The sequence below is a fragment of the Stegodyphus dumicola genome, chromosome 2 (assembly GCF_044657685.1).
Source record: "Stegodyphus dumicola isolate Sdum_Otavi_A_Nest chromosome 2, ASM4465768v1".
Classification (NCBI taxonomy): domain Eukaryota; kingdom Metazoa; phylum Arthropoda; class Arachnida; order Araneae; family Eresidae; genus Stegodyphus; species Stegodyphus dumicola.
The window spans coordinates 93,268,713-93,285,099 of NC_140769.1; the positions used below are offsets into that span (position 1 = coordinate 93,268,713).

Consider the following 16,387-nt stretch of genomic DNA (forward strand, 5'->3'; position numbering starts at 1 on the left):
TAATGACTTTTTCCCTAATTAAAATATTGTGAACGTAAGTATTTACATGTTTCTAGTTATATTTACATTAAATGTGTTAAATTCCGTTGATATATTTCTTGTTGAATGTTATTATTCAGTTAATGTTATCAAAATTATCATGGACAAACATGATCACATTAATGACGCCTACTGAAGTAAAAAGACAATATTATTAGATTTGTATTTGCTGCTACAAGAACATCAAAATAAACTGACACAAATAAACTAGAGAGAAAACTAAGTTTCACAGTGTAATTTTTAATAGCAGTTTACATTACATACTGGTACATTTATAACACAGAATATGCTCCATAACGCAAACTACAACTTATATAGAAAACCACCTAAATTATGCAATCCCATTTCAAAATGAAAGCAGAAGCAACACTAAAATTCATTAAATTTATTCAAACATCATTATACTCATTCACAATAACACTTTATGTGATAACAAAAAGTGCGACTGATTTTTACAATGCAATTATATTACTATTGGAACACCAATGTGTAAATTAAAACTAAGCCTCCCTTCCAAAAAAGCAAATTTAGATTAGAATAGAATAAAACCCCATTGAATGATCTGACATGACTAACTCTACTTCAAATGCAAATGTAATTTAATTTATTTTGTTCCTGAAGAAGGACCTATGGTTAAATGATGTCTGACTTGATTTACTTAAAATATATGCCATATCAAGGACTTTTTTGGTCTAATTTTAAATACAGCAATGCATTTGATAAGTTGGATAATACAATAATTAGTTTTAATTACAACATTCATCATTTTACAATAAAAGTTACATACATATAAATAAATAATGATGAAGAAATAAATTTTATTTAGTTTTCTTAAGTATTCATACTTTAAACCTTTATTATCTTTTATATATTATATAAAATTAACCATAAAAAAATTTAATAATATTAACAAATATTTCAAACTGCTTATTAGATGGTAAAAAAAAAGTACAATACAACAGTGGACATTGGTATGACCACACATTTTTCAAACTAATACAGATGTTTCTCTACTAGAAGGATCACTAATTTTGAGTTTCAAAAAATATTTTTATCCTAATTTTTTTTAATAGATATTTCACAGATTTAGATATTTAGTGCTATAATTTTATATCATTAAAAAAAGATTTAAAACTAACTAGTATGTTGCATAATTATTACAATGAATAATAATTAATATTCGCAACCTAATAATTAATTTCATCTTGAATGCACATGCTATTATTTAAATGCTCCAAAATATATTACATATATGTATATACTTAATACGATGCTGCCCAATGGGATATAGGATAGTGGTTAGTGACGCCAACTACCATACCGAAGGGCCCGGGTTCAAATCCAGAAGGCACAGATGTTCTAAATTAATAGCATCTTTGCAGCATAGCTGAAAGTCCAATACATGGCAAGCTGAAAGTATTTTCACATGGCTTGGTGTTAGGGAAAGAGGGATGCTCTTCCTCAAAACTGGGGTGGGATTGGGCAAAGTTATACTACCACCTATATAATCTCGAAGACTCTTAACAACAATAGATGTAATCTTGTATTCCTCATCACAATAAAATTTGTGGGCTTGTTCTATTAGCTATAGCACAACAACACACTTAATACAATAGATTCTGAAATTTATATTGTACATGATCATAATAAATAAAAAATTAACACATTTAATTTCCATCTAAAATAATCAGACAAATGCATCTATAGTACATGCATCGTAAATCCTACACACAAAAAAGTTGATCTTCATAAATTTTTAATTTAGAAGTTCAGTTAATACTTCAGTATCTCAATTACAAAAATATTGTTCGAGATCATCAATATTACAGTTCCATTAAAGATTTTTTTTTAAATCCTTTTTGTTTTTCATTTCCTCACTTTCAGGAGAATTAAAATCACTATCTGTAAAGCAAAAGTTTTAATGTTATTAATTTCTCCTGGGCATAATTTTATTATTGAATGATACCTATTCATCAACACATATAGTATCCACTTTTTGCCCTTTTTTTAACAAATTTATAAAAGTCTGATTCATTATATCAATAAAACTGGAAGAATAGGAAAAGTATTTTATAAAAACCAGCTTTCTGGGAACACTTTTCTATATCTGTCTTTTTTTTTAACTTAACTACCAAAGCATCTAAAATATTTATGCATTTACCCAAATCATTACAATACTCAGCTAAAGATATTTTAGATAAAATGTGGTGTAATTTAAATTTTAAACTCTGAATAGATCATACCTTGAACTAATGGTAGATACACACACCATGTCTTTGACAGAAAAAAAATATAATGTCTATTTCTGAAGTTTCAAGTAAAGAAGGTTGAGAAGTAACATTACCCATAAATACTTTATAATTAAACATTTTTTCATCAAGAAATATAATCTTTTCATCATCAAAGATATAATCATTTCACCATCAAAAGAAATAACCTTTTGATGCTGTTCCTGGCTTCTGTCTTTTCAAAAGATATAAGACAAGTAACTAAGACTTTCAAAAGATAAGATTTTCCAGGCTCATATCTTTAACTTATATCTCTTCAAAAAATATAAGCCAGGGGTTCCTCTAGGGGGCCAGTGTTGACCCTGTAGAGGTCAATGGAATTTTAAAGGAGCTCAATGATGATCAAGGGGGCAGTTGTAGTCTATAGCAGAATAAGCATCTTAATTAATTCATTCCTCCATGGCTAAGGTACAAAGTCAAGTTGTGGGCACCCTATGTTTTGGAATTTAGTTGTGGGCACACTACATTTTGGAAAAGTCATTCAAGAGAAATACCACAATATAAAAGCAATAACTGAATCATTATCATTGACTTTCACCACATGACTTCCTTGTACAGAATATTAAATTATATGCATTTTCCCCTGCATTTCATTTAAACTTATTTCCTCGAATTTCATTAGAGATGTATTTCTCATTCAAGTAATTCAGTTCTCACTTCACGGCAAGGCAAAAATACATAAAAACTCAGAATATTTTCATTAAAAATTGAAAGATCTAGAAAAACATAAAACACCAAATACAGTTAAAACAATTAAAACAAAAAAAAAATTTACAATTAAAATTACAGTTTCTACGCATAAAGAAGCAATTCAGCCAGTAGGGAAGAAGGCAGATTTTTCAGAGCACAAAACTAAAAGTTTCCTTTTGGTCTCACTGGGCAAAAAGACACTGAAGGTGCAGAAGGAATTAATTCACTATTCTGTTAAGTTTCAAATGTAAACAAATATGACTTCTATGGTAAAAAAAAATTAAGGCTTAGCTGCACTTAAACAAATTTAAATTGTTGATAATTCTACAAATATTGCATGCAGATTAACTAAAGGTATAAAAACCTTAACAGAAGATAAGAACAACATAATTAAACAACTTTTAAAGCAAAAAATGCAGAATTTATCAACATATAAGAATAAAAAACTGAGCTCACTGAGCCGAGTAACAGTGTATGGGAATATATATACTTTTGGTGTGGCTGAATGCAACCAAAAAGGGAGGTGCACAACTACATGTTATAGCAGCCCTATATACAACATTTCAACATTCTGAGGTTACTCGTTGTTGAGTTATGTGAGATGCATACATATGTACGTACATATAGACGCCACAAGAAAAATTTCTTCTGAATCCATTTTAAATCAATTTTGTTATTTGTTTGGGGAAAAAGAGTCCTTCATTCTGTCCTTATGTACAGATGCCATGCAAAACCATCGTTAAACTGCATTCAACAGCGGTAAAAATGGATATTTATGTTGAAATATGATGCCCAGAATTTTTTGCGATTACAATACTTCCTTTACTTCATATAAGGAAATAATAAGTAAAATAAAGAGCTATCTTTAAAATAAAATTTTCTAAGCCGAAGAAAAACATGCAAATGCCAAATTTAAATTGGGGAGGGGGAACCCTTAGATTGGTACGGATTTTTTAATAAAATTTTACAGATTTCGAAAATGAACTGATACAGATATCTCTTCTTCAGTGGCAAAATAATTTTGCATGAAATTGATGGATTTTTATTGAATTCTACACCAAAATAAGGTTGCTTTTATTGCTTAATTATAAAGCATACGTAAATACTATTAAACAGAGGTAAAATATATTACATGCCTAAATTAAGGGGCAGGAAATAGCAAAATTGTCCATTAAATAGAAGTGCCCTTTATTTAGAAATAGCCACTATAAAAGGCTTTACTGCATATGCATAATTGCAATACAAGCATGCCCATAAAAGTCCTTGCATGGTCTTTACTTTTGCAAACACTGGTCATTGACATATACTTCCAACTACAAAAATGTTTTAAATGCAACAAATATACGTTTTAGCACTTTTAAAATAAAATTAAAAAAATTAAACAAGAAATCTAATTTTTAAAAGTGTCTTTGACCATATGAATAGGAAGTTATCCCTATAGTTTGTAAAAGTTTATACTCATCTAAAAGCTAAAACATCAAAAGTTTGACTTCCAATATAACAAAAACTGACAGACATATTTAATATCAAAGCCTGAGATATTTTCAAATTTTTCAGCCACAGAAAGAAACTTTTATTATGTTTGAGACCTTGGCTAAAAAATAAAACAGAATAACCAAGAGTTGATTTTCTTTCCTTTAATGTCATTCCGTAAAAGTATCTTTGCAACATGATTCAGTTTTATTACATTTGATATTTTGAAAGCATTTCCACACAAGTAATGTATAGATTTTTGGGTGCTAAAAATATATTAATAATATTCACATGTAGTTTTAATATTTTAGAATTATAACCTATTGAGTTGCTAAAGTTCATGCCCAATTTTCACAGATGGCAGATTTTTTTTTAATAACCATATTATAAATTGACCATCTTAATGTGCTGTGAGTCAGCACAACCTTAGAATAAAGTTTATTTAAATTCATTTCTTTGCAGGGTTAATGTTCAAAATGGAAAATGAAAATTTACATTTTCATAATGTTATACTATACAGTGCATTCAATTTAAAAGCGATATGAAGCACAAATATACAATACACAAAATATACAAGTAAGATTCTTTAAGCATATGGTTGAAAACGATGACCTTATTCTTGAATACATATGTTAACAAGTTTTTCCATATTTTTAGCAACATTATGGAGAACATCTACAGTTATACTACTAATTTATACCATTATGTTGTGCCACAGCTCTTCTAAGTTGTGTGGATTCTGCCTACTTACTTTTTGCTTCAAACCTGCCCCCCCCCCACAAGAAGTAGTGCAGATTTTGAAGATCTAGAAAGTCCCAGTCCCTTTGAAATAATCCTATGTTCAAAGAAATCTCTTAACCTACACATCGTCTTACTGGAAATATGCAGAACTGCACCATCCTGCTGAAACCAGCACCAACATTCCTCTGGTTACAAGACTGCAATAAACTGCATCATAATGTTTTTTTATAATTTTCACTATCTATTTTGTTTACAAAAAAAAAAAAAAAAAAAAAAGCCCTACCACTTGCCACTTGGATATAGCACACTAGACACTCACTTTTTGGGACTCGACAAAAAAAGAATTTTCAGAGCTCCGTGTTTGATAATTTTGCAATGACACATAACCATTCAGGTGAAACAACATTTCATCAGAAAAGAACTTAATCCAACACAGTGATGTCATTCCCAATGAAGTCCTTCGACCATTGACCGTAATGCACGTGACTAGGGTAAACAATTTAATTCATGAAAAACTTCATTTTGATATGGATATAATTTCAACATTGTCCTCACTGCTGTACGGGCTGATTCTATGGACACTTACATCTCCTGGTTGAAGAATTGTAAAGATCTTGTCATTATTTCACTAACATTAATCACTGCCTCTTGTGTTACTACAGTCCTCTTTATGTCAATGTTTCACATTAAGTACATATACTGTCTCACCGAATTTACTGACCATTTTCTGAACTGAACTTACAGTTGGAGCACTCTTACCAAACATTTACATGAATTTACTGCACATTTTTTTAAATGAATTAATTCCGAAATGTTGTTAAAAAATGAGCACATGTTCCTGAACACTAAATGGCATCGTAGAGGGCAATTTCTCACTCCACTAAATGAAGAACATGCAGTCAGCAGTAGAGCAGACCACCTGCAACTCGCAATGCATTCATCCCCTTCCCTTCCGCTGTAATGAACGTTTTCAGTAACAATGGGCACAATGGAAAAACAACAACAAAAACAAGACTCAAATATACCTTACATACCACTTTCAAATTGAATATGCTCAATACAGATTTTAAATTGAACGTACTGTATGAGTTTAAAAAGAAAAATTAGTGTTGGAACTGCAATACAGATGCTAAGATGTTTATTTGGATAGTATTCAATTTTGAAATTATAAACATTGCTCTGAGGGACCTTCCAGCACTGAGAATGACTTTATCTGTGATTTAGTGAACAACAATCGAAATAAAAGAGATTGCTGAGAGGCTAAATGTTGGCAATTCAACTGCATCTCAGCATTTAAGGCAACTTGGATAAACTTTGAAACTTGACACAAGGATCCCGCATGTTTTAATAGAACGGAACAAATTGTGCATTCAGAGCCATTACTCTCCTCACCAATAATATCATAACTGAAAACAAAAAACGAGTTGTGCATAACAACATAATAAGAAAGAGAAAAAGGAAGCATGGAAGTAAAAGAGCAGAATCTATGGCAAAAATTGAAATGCATCCTATGAAAGTGTTATGTACAAATATGTATGTGTAAGAGTGCAGAGGAATTACTTTTCACAAGCTTCTCCCATGTGGCCAAACAATAACTGTGAACAAGTACTGTGAGCAAATCACCCAACTCATTGTTGAAATCCAAGCAAAACATTCAAATCTGGTCGACTGAAAAGGTATCATTTTTCATCACGATAACGGTAGACAATATGTCATTAACGGGCGCTGCGAAAACTGAAGGAGTTAAATGTGAAATGTCTCCAGCACCTGCCATATTTCTCTGGCCTTGCCTCTTCATATTTTCATCTGTTTCCTTCTCTTCAAAATAATTTGAAAAGCAAAATATTTGATTCTATGGAAGAAGTCAAAAACTACCTAACAGCTTTCTTTAAAGGAAAAGCATAGTCCATCACAATCAAAAACTTGTAAAAAGTTGGAAGATAGTTATAAAAAAATGATGGATATTATTGATAAATAAGTATTTTTAATGAAAATTTGCTGTACTTAATTTGGAGGGCATGAACTTTTGCAATCAGCCAATAATAATCATGCAAATTCACTGGATCAGAAATATTTTTCATCGCTAAATTATGCAAATATCATTACAAGCTTTCTTATGGTTTTCTGAACTGATGTTTCATTCTCAGTTCTATAAAAATTTAAATATCTCTTCAATTTGTGTACAAATCCTGAATGTTCAAGTAATAATCTCAAACTTTAAAATTAAATAATTTGGCAAATTTTTATGATATGGGAGTTAAATGTTTGTGTTTTATTTTTTAAAATGCACATAAGTATTTAAGTAACTAGATGGGCTAAAGAAAAATAAAAAGTTAAATTTTGTAATTTTTATAAAACTGCTTTCTTAATCCTGTAGCATAAATATTTGTGCCATTTAAATCATTTTTGTAACTAGAAATTTCTAGGATAGGCGTTCTCAGCCGAAGAACAGTTTCATCACAAGGCATGTGGTCTGCTTTTTATTTACCTGTTCTATCAACTTTTTATACTTTTCCTTAATTTATAAAACACATTAAATCATCTAAATTTAAATAAATGCATACATATTTTTTGAGTTTTGTAAAGAAGGGAATGATTATATAACAATGGTAAAAGGCATGTACTGAGCAAAAAAAACTGAGCTCCACTGGCCAAGAACTGTATTTAGTGTTTATCACCAGCAATTGCAAAAATAAAGGCAGTGAAAAGACTTTTATGGGCATGCACATACATATAGAAACTGGAAATAGCTCAGATAATGCAAAAGTTCTTGAAGCAAAAAAACAAAAATGATTTGCATTTAATTTACATCACTTACTTTAAAAATAAAAATTATATACAAAAAGTTTCAATTTATATAATATTAGAAATTCAAATACACTGTATCCAAAAATATTAGTAATATTATTTGATCATCCAAGTGAGTGGAATGGTAAATTTTCTCCTGTGTGTATAACAACATGAACACTTAAACTCTTGAAAGTAGCAAACCTATTTCCACATATGTGACATTCATAGGGCTGACTGCTTTTATGAACAGCAGAATGCCTCTTGAAATTAGTAGCCGTATTTGTTGAATAAGGGCACTGTGTGCAGTTGTATTTAAAAAGTGCAAGTTTTTCTTTATGGTGCCACATCCTATGTTTGAACAATGTAACTTGAGATGAAAACCATTTTTCACATATGTTACATGTGATGCCCCTGAAAACACCTGTGAAAAATTTATGTACTGAATTAAAAAAAATATACTATATCTGCAACAATGTATTAAGATTTGTTGGTTAGTAAGTAACAATATTTGGTTAAAATGCAGAAGACAAATATTTAAGAAAAAAAGAGACAATATTTTAGCAACTGAAATTATAATAAATTTCCTCACTTAAGATTAGCAAAAATTATTGAAAAATCTATCGTAAGCATATCAATATACTTGAAAACAGAATGCACAAAGAATTACAAAATAAAATAGTTGCACTAAGTGCACATAATTATAAGCCAATATGTTTTAAATAATTTACAGAGCAAGTTTACATAGTATAATCAAGCACATTTTCAAAAACATATATATTTTGCCAATTGCTTCATTTCAGAGATCATACACTCCATATTTTTATCAAATATGATTAACATTTTTAGAAACTAATTCAAAAATGTTTTGCGCTTCTCCAGTGTGAATCAGAGAATGGCTGTTCAAACTACTGATAGTTTTGAATCTATTTCCACAAACTGTACAAACATGTTTACGACCAGGTTCATGTACTAAACAATGATTTTTAAAATGAGAAGATTCATTAGTAGAATATGGGCACAATCTACAATTGTATCTGTATACAGTACTGAGAGATTTATGATGCCACATTCGATGCCTGGACAATGTTACTTTGGAGGCAAACCACTTCCAACATGTAGAACAACGAATTCCTCCATATGAGCCTGAGAAAGTTGGAAAAAAAAATTTATAAAACAAATTTATTAAAAGATGGGAAATCAAAAAGCAATATATAACACTACATTCTGCAATGCAAAGCAGTCTGCCTAAATAGAAACAAAGGGGGGGGGTGGAATAATATCCAGACCAAACAATTAACATTTTATTTTTTGAACAAACCTTTCATTCCACTAAATTTTAAACATATAACATGTCTGCATTTAAACTCTGACGAAATATTTTTTATAAGGAAATTATATTAAAGAATAAATTTTGAGAAACATACTGAGAATCTTGGAATTTTATGTAGATATAAAATGTATTATTATTTTTACAAAAGTTCTGCAATACAAAACAAAAAAATTAGAAAGAAATACTACAAAATTAGCAAGGCAACTTTTTCCATGAGTATTCATTACATAAATAAAATAAACAAATTCACACTATTAAAGGTCACTCATAACTATTGATTGCAATGATTTAGAAAGAGTTGTGAAAAAATGAATGAAATATTGCTACTCATCAAAACAATATGACGAATTCATTTGCTCAAGAAAATTTCATTTTGTCCCTTCCTTCTTACTTTAAACTATTCAGCACTCTTTTTTTTTCCTTTAATCTAGCATTTATTTCACGATTATGATAATTTTATCACATTTGTTTTACTCAATTGATTACAGTTCTACATATAATTTTTACTGATTATAAGTGAAGCACAAATGTTTTACTTTACTTACGTAAAATTGCTGGCAATTAATAGAGTGATTATAAGCACCATATTTTTTTTGATAAAATATGTTGCCTCTGTACGAATATTCCTTTTTACTCATGCCTTAAAAATAAGAATACTCTTAAAAACAATGCTTGTTTATTTTGCACGAAAATATAGAAATACATTAATAATCAATGAGGATTTTTTCATTAGGTAGTTATGCTTTGAACATATAAAAGACAAGCTTACTTAGATGCATTATAGAGTTATTAGGTATTTGTTTTAAGGCGGAAAACATGAAAAATGTTACTTTCTTACTAGGATCCCCAAAATGGTAGTCGGACATACTACCAACTACATCCTCCCCCCCTTATATACTGTATTTACCCTTATATTTTCCCTGCCAGCATTTTAGCAGAAAAATCTGAAAATTTTTTAAATAGTCACATAATTTCTCTCTTCCTTAAGGTGTACAAAATGCAAGTTCCTCTAAATTTTAAAATGGATTCATCCACATATCCATGCTGTCTGAATAGTGAAACAATAATAGTGAAGAAGCTTAAGAAAATGGATGCTGCTGATGGTTCTGAAGATCACTGCATGTGAGAAGACAGACTCAGCACTGAAGGAGATGGTTATGATGGATACTGAAAGCTCAGCAGACGATAAAGATAGCAGTTCCAACAACACTGAATGATTTGAGGCCTAGGAAGTAGTAGAGGGCAGCAATAAGAGTGATCAAGATTCAAGACACAGGAACACAGAAATGAAGCCATCTTATTAGATACTGTAATATTAATATTACTGTGTATTCTTATTGGAATGCAATTTTCTTATAAAAGAAAACCTGGCAAGAGAGAACAAGACTTGATCGGCCAAACTCTGGTGGTGACAAATTATCTTTCATATTTTTAGTTGGGTGCCACTACAGTTAAATATTTATTTTACAGCTGGATACGTGAAAAATCAACTACACCCTCAGTAGGATTCAAACTCTACTTCTTCTGATTGTTAGCAAGATAAGCTACCACCACAAAAAAATGCATTAGGAAAAGCAAAAATTCTAAAACGTCTGCCATTTTTATAAATTTGTTTAAACTAAAAATAGCATAACAAAAGTTTAGTAAATTTATTATAACATAATTAAGCACTGCATCTGTCCTTTGAATCTGGTGAAACCAATATGTCATGCTACTTTAATAAAAAAATCAATTCAGAAGATCCCACAACAAGCTCATACATAGGAATAACTACATATTTTATGAAAAAAGTGCTAAAACTAAGTACAGAGTAGGAAGTTACATAGCCAAATGTTTCTCACGTGGCTAAATAAATAAAATTTAAGAACTGCTAATTCAGTTTCAATACATAAATTTATTAAAGGATAATTTATTAGAATCCAAAAGTAGAAAATTTTATAAATTTTTCTCTCCAGTATGTATAATAATGTGGCTGTTCAATGCTCCAAGAGTTCTAAATCCATTGTCACATAGGTAACACCGAAAAGGACGATCTTCAGAATGCATGTCTACATGACACTTAAAATTCGAGGTCTTGTTGGTGGCATATGGACATCTGTTACAATAGTATCTAAAAGCAGGAAATGCAGATTTGTGATGCCAAACTTTGTGCTTTGATAAAGTAGATGGTGCTAAGAACAATTTAAAGCACATATTGCACGTGAATCCTAGAAATAAAAAATAAATAAGTATAAAAAGGAATGACGAAGTAAAATGTTTTCATTAGCATGGATGTAAACAGTTAAAACTGAAGTAAACATTTATTAAATTTTTAGAAACTTCACAATTTAATACATCAGGTAGCCATAAAAGTTCTACTGGTTTCTCAAATAAAACTTGAAAGCACAACAGATTATGACAAAAAAGTACTTACTCATCAATATAGTACTGTTAAACTCAATAACCTTTTCCCACTGTAACACATGCTCATATATATCCTATCCGTAAAATGTCTAGTTTTTAGAAATAAAGATCTCAAGTCTGATTTTAGTAATGCATCATCATAGAACTGTCTTGTGAACATATTGTTTTCCATGGCATAAAACGGAGGATAATCAGTTAGAGAGAGAATCGGAAATTCAGCATATGCAGCAACTCTTCCTATTTCAAAGCAATAGTTCCCTCACAGTTATTTATGTTATGTGTAGCTTAATTGCCCTTAATATTTTTCCTAGTTACCAATTCTGACTGTTTCCGATACAAGGAAAATTATACATATTCAAATGGCTGAATATAGACCTCACCTGGAATTATATAACTTTGATGAAGGAAATTGTCATGCATAATATTAGCCATTCTCTGTAACATAAGATTCTTGTTTTAAAGTGGAGCTTGCTGCTTATAGAGTAGGATCCAACAGCAACAATCAATGATGTGACTATTTAAAGTTGTACCGGCTCTATTTCTCATCACAAGCTACATGAAATCCAAACATATTCCATTTTTGTGATGATAGACGAATGAGCAGATGGACAGCTTTTCAGGTCTCTTGCTGCTTGCCCTAATTTGTGCAGTCCCAATCTTTATGAACAACAATTATCAAGTACAATATTAATCACAGATGTTCATGGTACATCAGCCAACAATTTGTCACCAAAACAGAACTTTTGGAACGACTTTCATGGAATATAATTTGTAACTGTATTGTTTCTTAATACACTGCTTATTTTCCAGTATGCCTCAGAAGTGTGTGTGACAAGCTTGTACTCATAAAATAAACATAATCGAATACTAACAATGTTAACAGACATAATTATTATAATTTTCTATACAATGAAAAATGAACGGAAATGTGAAACTTCTCAGGTAGTAAATCTTATCTGTAAACTGTCATACCGATACATGCATATGCAGTTTACATAATATACATGCATCACCTATGCTCAGAAACATGTTCAACTATGTTCAACAACTATGTTCAGAAACATCACTGAAAAGTGATAGAATATTTTTGTATACCAAATATACTTCCCTCTTCATTTCTGAAGCTTTGAAAAAGAAGTGTAAGTAAATAATTGCTAAAATTTATTTGATAAATTACTCAAAAGTAATAAGTAAAGAAATCAAAACTAAATAAGATACAGAAAAAGAAATACAGAAAACAAGCCCCTAGTTAAAATTACCGAAAAAGTTTATAAGCATTTAAAATTTAGAAACTAAGTATAACTTTTATAAAATGCCAAAAGCTGAACTGCACAAAATCCGAGGCATTTCAAGCATGAATACAGAGTCGTAGCTAGTGTTTTTAGCCCATGGGGACAACTGAAGATTCACACCCCCTCCTATTTAACAAGAATGGAAAACATTTAATTCTAAAATTTCATAAGATCAGTTTGGCACCCCCTGGATGCTGCACCAAAGGACAGATGCCCCCTCTAGCAACACCCCTGTATGAATAGTACTGAAATATGTGGCTCTTATAACTGTTAATATAATAAATGAATCACAAATTTTTAAAATTTGCAAAATCATCAAGAATTCTGCAGCATAAAAAGCTATCTAATAAAAGTGTACATGACATTAAACAACAATAAATTTTTCATCCATATTTTTATACCATTCAAGCCTCTGCAGCATAAAAAGCTATCTAATAAAAGTGTACATGACATTAAACAACAATAAATTTTTCATCCATATTTTTATACCATTCAAGCCGTTTAATCATTTTCAGTAACTTCTGAATGAATATTGAAAACTAGGAATTCCTAATATAACACAGGTAATATGAAACACTTAATTTGTTAGAAATACTATTACTATTACAACGAGGATAAAAATATCTTTTATTTAGTAACACAAATTTAACTAAACTATCAGTATTATTAAATAGTTCAATTTTAACAGTATAAATGGTTTAATAGAATAGTTCATAATTTATACAAGACTGATATGTGGGAAAAAAATTTTAATTTTAAAGCTTAGAAATAGCAATTTATTTAACATGTTATTTCAATACTTACTACTTTCCATATATCCCATACATGTAATAAGCTTCTCTTATTTATTTAGGTTCACCAAAACTGTAATATTATAGAAAATGTTATATGAATCCAAATAAGTTTCGCTAACAAGTGCTGTGTAAATAGATTCTTCTAAAACATCTCACTTCACAAAAGGTATTCCATGAACTTTTCTTAAATGATGCTATGCACTTAAAACAATTCTGAGAAACGATAATATTCTTACAGCTTTTAAATATTTAAGTGTATAGGAATAAAAGGAAATTCTAAAGACATGTAACATGATTATTATTCCTACCTTCTTGAGTTAATATTCTAATATACATAATCATTATTAACTTCAGTTCTTGCATAGCCTATGAAGATGTATAGAGAACTCCTAAGTCAGATAACTCTTGAAAACTCTTCAATACTTTCTTAATTAACTAATGATACACAAGAAATTAAGTTCACAAGCTTACACATTTTTGTTTTTTTTTGTTTTTTTGTTTTTGTTGTTGTTGTTGTTGAAGTGGATTTATACAAAAAATTTTAAAATTTTATTTCAAATAAATTTTACAGCATCATACACAGAAAAGTTTAAACAGCGAGTTACAAATTCAATAAGTACAATTATTTTAAAAAATACATTAAAAATAATTATATATTTTAGAATTCAAGTTATGAATATGTATTAATATATAATAAAAAAATCCTACATTAACCAGATACTTTTTTATACTCCTTTTATCTTCATTCTTTGCCAATAATTACCATCATTAATTTTTTAATTTAATTAATAGAGAAAAGAAAACTTTATCTAAATGTCAAACAGCAAACAGGATTAGTTTTTTTTAATTTCTTTCTACCATCAAACATTACTAATAAAAAGCTTTCATTTGCATTACAGCTAACATATTTTCTCAAATGCAGTGACCAACAATGTATTTAAAATATTTCTGTTGATCAATCATGTCTGTCTATATGTTAAAAGAAAAAATACAGAGATTTTGAAAAATGATGTCTTATACATTCTATACATGCATTTGCTTACATATTATGATAATGCATTACAGATAATTAAAAAATTCAAAACCAACTCCATATAAAATTTTATACTCAGTTATTACATTTTCAAAAGTACTATGAAATTATGACACATAAATTGGAAAAACTGATATTTACATAAATGATACATTTTTCATGAAGCGAAAATACTTTTCTTTGAAACTTACTCATATGCAACATGAGACAATTAAAAACTAAACCAGATAAGAAAAATGCAAAATACAGAGCTTCTTTCTTGTTTTGTAAATAATATAAAGATACAAAAAAAAAAAAAAAAAAAAAAAAATTAAAGCTAAACAAATAACAGTAGAACAATACAGAAGCCTATGCAACGAACTAATGAAAACTACATTATGAAAAATTTAATGCTTAATAGAAAGTGAAGCCTTGACATCTCTCTCCTGTATGAATTATCATATGCTTATTCAGACAGCTTGAAGAAACAAATCCATTACCACATATATTACAATGATATATTCTATCACTTCTGTGAACAGCCATATGGCTTTTAAAATTTGTGGTTTGATTGGATGAGTAAGGACATTTGGAACAATTGTATTTGTATTTTGATGATAAGGATTTATGATGCCACATTCTATGCCTTGCCAGTGTGATTTGTGAAGCAAACCATTTTTCACATGAACTACAAGTGTATCCTGTGAGCAAACCTAAAATAACAAATTTTATAAAAATAAGAATGTTACTTTCTTTTTTTAAAAACTTTGTAACATAAGAATAAATACTAAGAAGTACATAAAGCAGATAATAAATATAAGGTACATTTAAGTAACAGACGAAGATACATCCTCACATTCATTCACCCATTACATATGTTGTGTAATGGATTATCTCTCCATTACATAAACATATATAGGACATGCTCTTTAATTTAAAAGCCACTCTATGTAACTTAAATTAGTATATATCCTCTTTTTGGTGTCTTCTATCTGGCTGGTTTTTGGAAGAAGCAAATGTCTATTATAATCTGTTGAAAAAAATACATATCCTATTAAATTAATAAAAATATATTCCATGAAAACAGTTAAACATCTTTTAAATGTATTTATTAAAAATGAACAGGACCTAGACAAAAGTTATATGAAGACTAAAAAAAGAAAATGTATCATAAGTAATAACTGTGACACAAATAAAAAAAAAGTAATGAGTTTCTTTTCAAACATCGTGGGTTGGGCAAATATTTTGTGGTGAGAACAATGTTTACACTTTTATATGCATTTTAAATAGATATCTGCAACATAATAAAGAAAAAAATTAAAACATGTATAAACATCTTCACTAAAGGAAAAAAAAAAGAAGAAGAAGAAGCTTTACACTTTTATATGCTTTTTAAATAGATATTTGCAACATAATAAAGAAAAAAATTAAAACATGTATAAACATCTTCACTAAAGGAAAAAAAAAAAAAAAAGCTTTAGTATCCCTCTTGTTTAATCACTAAAAACATAGTAATCCCAACATAACTATTCCCT

At 29.3% G+C, this 16,387-nt stretch overlaps 1 protein-coding gene across 2 annotated transcripts in view; it reads right to left on the reverse strand.

The window, feature by feature from the left end:
• Positions 1 to 259: 259 nt before the first annotated feature.
• The window catches only part of LOC118202778 (uncharacterized), a 63,117-nt gene continuing 46,989 nt past the window's right edge, over positions 260 to 16,387 (reverse strand). For both annotated transcript variants that reach the window (XR_015039499.1, XM_085810906.1), the window contains one exon: positions 260 to 15,565. Coding sequence is in view for 1 of the 2 variants with exons in the window: in XM_085810906.1 (XP_085667032.1) it covers positions 15,323 to 15,565 (243 nt within the window). In the remaining variant the exon portion in view is untranslated. The remainder of the gene's footprint in view (positions 15,566 to 16,387) is intronic.